The sequence below is a fragment of the Grampus griseus genome (genome assembly GCF_964374135.1).
Source record: "Grampus griseus genome assembly, chromosome: 8".
NCBI classification, from domain to species: Eukaryota; Metazoa; Chordata; class Mammalia; order Artiodactyla; family Delphinidae; genus Grampus; species Grampus griseus.
The window spans coordinates 31,633,693-31,640,003 of record NC_139002.1 but is presented as its reverse complement, the minus strand read 5'-3'; the positions used below and the strand labels follow the sequence as shown (position 1 = coordinate 31,640,003).

At 38.2% G+C, this 6,311-nt stretch overlaps 1 protein-coding gene across 1 annotated transcript in view; it reads right to left on the bottom strand.

Moving 5' to 3' along the window:
- Window positions 1-3,322: 3,322 nt before the first annotated feature.
- Window positions 3,323-6,311, bottom strand: part of TMEM123 (transmembrane protein 123) — a 72,506-nt gene continuing 69,517 nt past the window's right edge. The window contains exon 5 of the mRNA XM_082660558.1: window positions 3,323-5,902. Coding sequence (XP_082516684.1) covers window positions 5,878-5,902 — 25 coding nt within the window. The 3' untranslated portion in view covers window positions 3,323-5,877. The remainder of the gene's footprint in view (window positions 5,903-6,311) is intronic.

Here is a 6,311-nt window from a genome sequence, read left to right as displayed (position 1 = left end):
ATAATTCATTGTTAGTGTATAGAAATGCTACTGTTTTTGAATGTTAATTTTGTATACTGCAACTTTACTGAGTTTGTTGAATAGACCTAAAGTTTTTTGGTGGCATCTTTAGGACTTTTTTATATATAAAATCATGTCGTCTGCAAATAGGGACGATTTTACTTCTTCCTTTCCAATTCTGATGCCTTTTCTTTTTCTTGCCTGATTGCTCTGGCTAGGACTTCCAGTACTATGTTGAATAGGAGTGTTGAATAGGAGTGGTGAGAGTGAACTCTTGTCTTGTTCTTGATCTTGCAGGATAAACTTTCAACCCTTTCACTAATGACTATGTTAGCTGTGGGCTTGTCATATATGACTTTTATTATGTTGAGGTACATTCCTTAATACATAAAATGTTAAGTTTTTTTAATCACGAAGGGATGTTGAATTTTTCAAATGCTTTTTCTGTGTCATTGAGACGATATTTTTTCATTCATTCTATTAATGTGATGTATCAGACTGACTTATTTGCATATGTTAAATAATCCTTGCATCACCAAGATAAAAATCCCAGGGATTTTGGTGAATGATCCTTTTTGTGTGTTGCTAAATTCAGTTTGCTAATATTCTATTGAGAATTTTTGCATCTATATTCATCAGGGATATTGGCCTCTGGTTTTCTTTTCTGGTAGTGTCCTTTTCTGGCTTTGGTATTAGGGTAATGCTGGCCTCATAAAATGAGTTTGGGAGTGTTCCTTCCTCTTTGATTTTTTTGGAAGCGTTTGAGAAGGATTGCCATTAATTCTTCTTTCAATGTTTTGTATAATTCTCCAGTGATGCTATCTGGTCCTGGTCTTTTTGTGTTGGAAAATTTTTGATTACTGTTTCAGTCTCCTTATTAATAATTGGTCTGTGCAGATTTCCTATTTCTTCTGAATTCAGTTAGGCAGTTTGTATGTTTCTATTTTTTCCATTTCAGCAGTGGGCCAGGATATGACTCAGCTTTCTGGGATGGGGGTAGACCAGGCTCCAGGGCTGCTAAGTCTCTTTGTTTGAGGACCCAAATCAGGCAGACCTGCACCCCACTGAGTTCCCTGGTTAGACTGTGCCACCAACTTGATTCTGCAGATGAGCCAAGCTGCTGGCTGGGACTACACCTGCATGCTGCAGGTTGGAACTTGGTCTGCCACATTCTGAGTGTTGGTTATTGCAAGCCCTTCCCCTCTTCTCTGTCAGATTCCTGGTGGTCAAGCCCCACAGACTTCCCTGCAATTCCCATGGGGTGAGACTGGCGTGCGGGCTCCCAAGAAGTGAACCACAATGCTGGGGGAGCTAGATGTCCACTCTGGGCTCTTTTCCAAATGGGGTAACCAGAGGTTCAAGGGAGACCTCTTGGCATGGTGTTGTGCCAGGCTGGGGGGAGGGGCAGTGCAGTCACCATGTAGCCACTCCTCTTACCTTTTTTTTTTTTAATTTATTTTATTTATTTATTTTTGGCTGCATTGGGTCTTCTTTGCTGTGCTTGGGCTTTCTCTAGTTGTGGCAAGTGGGGGCTACTCTTGGTTGCGGTGCACAGGCTTCTTATCGTGGTGGCTTCTCTTGTTGCAGAGCACAGGCTCTAGGCACATGGGCTTCAGTAGTTGTGGCACTCGGGTTCAGTAGTTGTGGCTCACGGGCTCTAGAGAACAGGCTCAGCAGTTGTGGCACACGGGCTTAGCTGCTCCGCGGCATGTGAGATCTTCCTGGACCAGGGCTCAAACCCGTGTCCCCTGCATTGGCAGGCAGATTCTTAACCACTGTGCCACCAGGGAAGTCCCTCCTCTTACCTTTTTAATGTGGTCTCTCTTCATTTCTGTGGTGCAAGGGGGTGTTTCACCCTCACTCCTGCATTCCAGGATTTTCTCAGTGCATGAATAGTTATTAGCTGTGCTTCTGTTGCCATCTTGGTGAAGACAATCTGCATTTTTTTTTGTATGTATAACATACTTCAATAATTAGCTGAAACTTAAAAGGGTATTTTTTTCTGGACACATGTGATGTTTATTATATCTACACTCATACCATGGTTGACCCAAACAAGACACACATTCAAGCCTGAAGTTGCTGGGGGAGTAACTTTGCCCAGAGTGAAGCTGAAGTAATGATGGGGAGGAAGAATTGTGTACAAATATTGCTGTAAGAGTACCTTTTGTTATATAAATTTTCTGAAGACTGCACCTTTTCCCCTTGGTTACCTTATAATAACATATAAGTTATCCTTAGATATAGTTAAATTATTTCCAGTTGTAAAGGAAAAGAAGTGTTGAAAATACCACACTATACGTTAATGCATTTGCAGCTGAGTTACATAAGGAATGGTAATTTTTAAATTTCTACCACGAATATACCTGTTTTTTTTTTAAATAAAGTTATTATTTATTTTATTTTATTTTTGGCTGCATTGGGTCTTCATTGCTGTGTGCAGGCTTTCTCTAGTTGCGGCAAACGGGGTCTACTCTTCATTGTGGTGCATGGGCTTCTCATTGCTGTGGCTTCTCTTGTTGCAGAGCACGGGCTCTAGGTGCATGGGCTTCAGTAGTTGTGGCATGTGGGCTCAGTAGTTGTGGCTTGGGGGCTCTAGAGTGCAGGCTCAGTAGTTGTGACACACGGGCTTAGTTGTTCCACCGGCATGTGGGATCTTCCCGGACCAGAGCATGAACCTGTGTCCCCTGTGTTGGCAGGCGGATTCTTAACCACTGTGCCACCAGGGAAGTCCTGAATATACCTGTTTTAAAAGTTCTACCCAGGGCTTCCCTGGTGGCGCAGTGGTTGAGAGTCCGCCTGCCGATGCAGGGGACACGGGTTCGTGCCCCGGTCCGGGAGGATCCCACATGCCACGGAGCGGCTGGGCCCGTGAGCTATGGCCGCTGAGCTTGCGCGTCCGGAGCCTGTGCTCCGCGACGGGAGAGGCCACAATGGTGAGAGGCCCGCGTACCGCAAAAAAAAAAAAGAAAAGGAAAAAAAAAAAAAAAGTTCTACCCAGAAGAACAAATAAGAGGCTTCAAATGAAAATCCTTTGAGCAGTGCCTCTCATACTCTGGTGTTCATCAGAATAACCTGATAGGATTGCTAAAACACTGCTGGGCTCCACCCCATAGTTTGTGATTCAGTAGGTTTGGGATGGGACTCAAGAATTTGCACTTTTAACAAGTTTCCAGGTGATGTTCCTGCTGCTGCTGAACTAGGCAACCACACTTACAGTGTCAGATTAGCCCCCACGATCTGCCTTTTTACTTTGGGCATTTTCTATTTGTTAATTTCTCTTGAGTTTGATAAAATGAAGCAAAACCATGTACTACTCTTAACAAAATTTTATTCTAAAAATAGATCTCAGTAACAATGAAATGCCAAAAGTTGGTCATTGTAATAAAAAGAAAAAAGTAACAGAAATTTGCTTTACATTTTTTTCTGAAAAATACAAAATTATCACTGTAATATACTGCCAGCTCTCATTATCTGTATTTGAATTATTCATTCTATGGATTATCCAAGGAAATTTTAAAATCATAGGTTGAATTCTACCTAATATTTAGACATACATCTGAATTGCTTTTATCTTCAAGTAAATACATTATCAAAGAATGCAAATAAAACTGAACATTTGCTGAAGTAAACATAATAAGGAAGATAAATTTACGCTTAGGAAATGTGCTCCAAAGGGAAATACTGGTTTATATAGCTGTTTCCCTCAATTTCTGCAGATAACCAAAAAACAAAAACAAAACAACAAAGCAAAAACCCCCAACACCTGATTGCATTGAAGTACTGATATTTGAAAGTAACAAATTATACAACTTATATACAGAAAAAAGACATAACTAAAATATTTCGAACCTGAAGCACAGGAAACTTTAAAGGCAAATAATGACATTTAGTACTTAAAAAGTGGTTTTATATTTTTCAAAGTGCTAAGAAACAAGTATTCAAGAAAAGTTCAGTCCTGTCTACAAAGTTCTGACTGACTTAAAGTACTGAAATATCAAGAATGCAGGAGACAAATCAAATTCAGAAAGCCCCCATTACTATAAAACGTATCTTTAGTATATTTTGCAAAGAAATGAAGCAGTGTTTAAAAGACCAGTTATGGTTAAGTTAGTAACATACAACTTATCAGCCCACATCTCTTTTTTCAAACTAATGCAAACACATGTGTTTCATAATATTTCTTCCACATTCCATGTGTCACATCCATCCATCCTGTCATATCCATATTCTGGATAATTTTTATTATTCATTTTCATCACATCAATTGGCCATAATACACAGTGAGTAGAAATGATCCTTTTATATCAGAATTCTTGATTCTCTGCAAACCAAAAGCTGATCACAAAAGTTACATTTAATTCCTATTAAATGTATGTACATATTTTTTAGGACTTCTTAGCTCATTTTTGGACTGTCAGACATTGGTGTGATTTACTGTGACCATCTAAGATAGAAGAAACAATATCTTAGTACACAGTATGACTAAATACCTCTTTTGTCAAAACTTGACCCTGAGTTTTGAGTGCTGGAATATAAACTGTAAAGCTGAAAACACTCCAAAATATGCTGGCTGATAATGGTGTCCCTCAATATTGCGTGCTTCCTCTCCATTAACATGGTACATCTGAACGTGCCTCCCCTCGTCAGCACGGGAGGAAGAGGACCCAAATAAGGAAGCAGGAACTTTTCTGTCTTAAATACTCCGCAGGAATTTATTCCAAAGTACACTGGTGTCTTAGTATAAAAATGCTGTTTCCCCAAATCTTTGAGTAACATTGACAGTGCACAAAAATGCGGCATTCTCATCCTATAGGTTTAGTAGCCTGAGGGGAGCCCCACAATCCCTGGCCTGATAAACAGCATTCATCTATCGTTTGGACTAAAGAGAGTTCTAAATGTTGCTTTGGAAATCATATAAGAGTCTCTTTTTTTAAGGCTAGGTGTGTTTACATTACGTTAACCATTTCTAGATATTGAAAGCAGGTCTACATCTGTTAAAAATGTTCACTAAATATAAAATTAACAGCTGAACATGAAGTAAAGCAATTTCCAGTGGTGACAGTATTCTCACAGTAGCAAATAATCTAACTTATTATTTAACACTAATAACTAAGTCTTTAAAACATTATTATGTTAAACATTGCAATTTACTGAAATTACAGAGGAAAAAAAAGGCAATTACATCAACTGCCATTGAAAGCGCCAAAGAAGTTATTAAAAATACAGGCTCTCCAATGGCTCTCTAACAGGGATAAGCCCACATATTGTTTCTAGTTTTATTTGACTTTTTTTTTTTGGTGGGGGAGGGCATGCATTTTGTTTTTAAACCAAATAACTAAGCTTTAAACATATGAAATATGCTTTCTGAAGAGACACTTCAACTAAAATTATACTTAAGACTTGGCTTATTCATATAATTTCTGCTATATGGCAATGGTAATTAGGATATATCCAGCTCTTAACAGCACTGAGGTTCTTTGTGTGACCAACAAAGACAGCAAAATCCTGAGTGCTGAGACAAGCTCCTTATTTGTATGAACACATGGCATCATACCCTTCACTGATGATGTTTTCCAATTACTGGCCCTATGTGACCAATGACACAAAAAAATGGGACAAGACTTGTCTTACTATATATTTTCTAACCATTGCATTAACCGTATGCTACATATGTTCATTAAAAAACCCAAATCAAACCCTTTTTACCTTTAGCAATCATGAGGAATCTTTACATATTTATATAATACATTGTATATTATATTCATGGCCTGTTTATGCTATTTTCAAGAAGAGAATACTGTTCTAAAGTAATAATAAATCAAAATTAATTGATAGGGTTGTATCAATCTTCTTTCCATTGATCCTTGGAGTCCCTTAAATGATGGCATCATGTTCATCGCTGTAATACATCAAAAGTTAAAGTTACTTTATGTTTTGTATTTGTATCAAACTACTTATAGTTCATAATTTTAAGTAATAAATAAATTTCAGAATCAAAACTGTCATTGCTTTGTGTAAAGTTTCTTAAGAAAAAGTACCTGGTATACCGTATTGGTTAAGGATTCAAGCAGTGTATTCAGGTTGCGAAATGGACCTATGCTCAAATCTCTGCAGTGCCTGTGTGACTTTTCATCAATTAGCTATTATAACCCTCTTTAAAAAAGAAAACAACCAAAACAGCGATCATTTCTTGAGCATCTTCTATGTGCCAGGTGTTACGCTACAGACTTTACAACCGTATCTCATTTAATCATCACAGTACCCCTAAGCAGAGAGAGGGCACTTTAAAAAAAAAATATATATATATA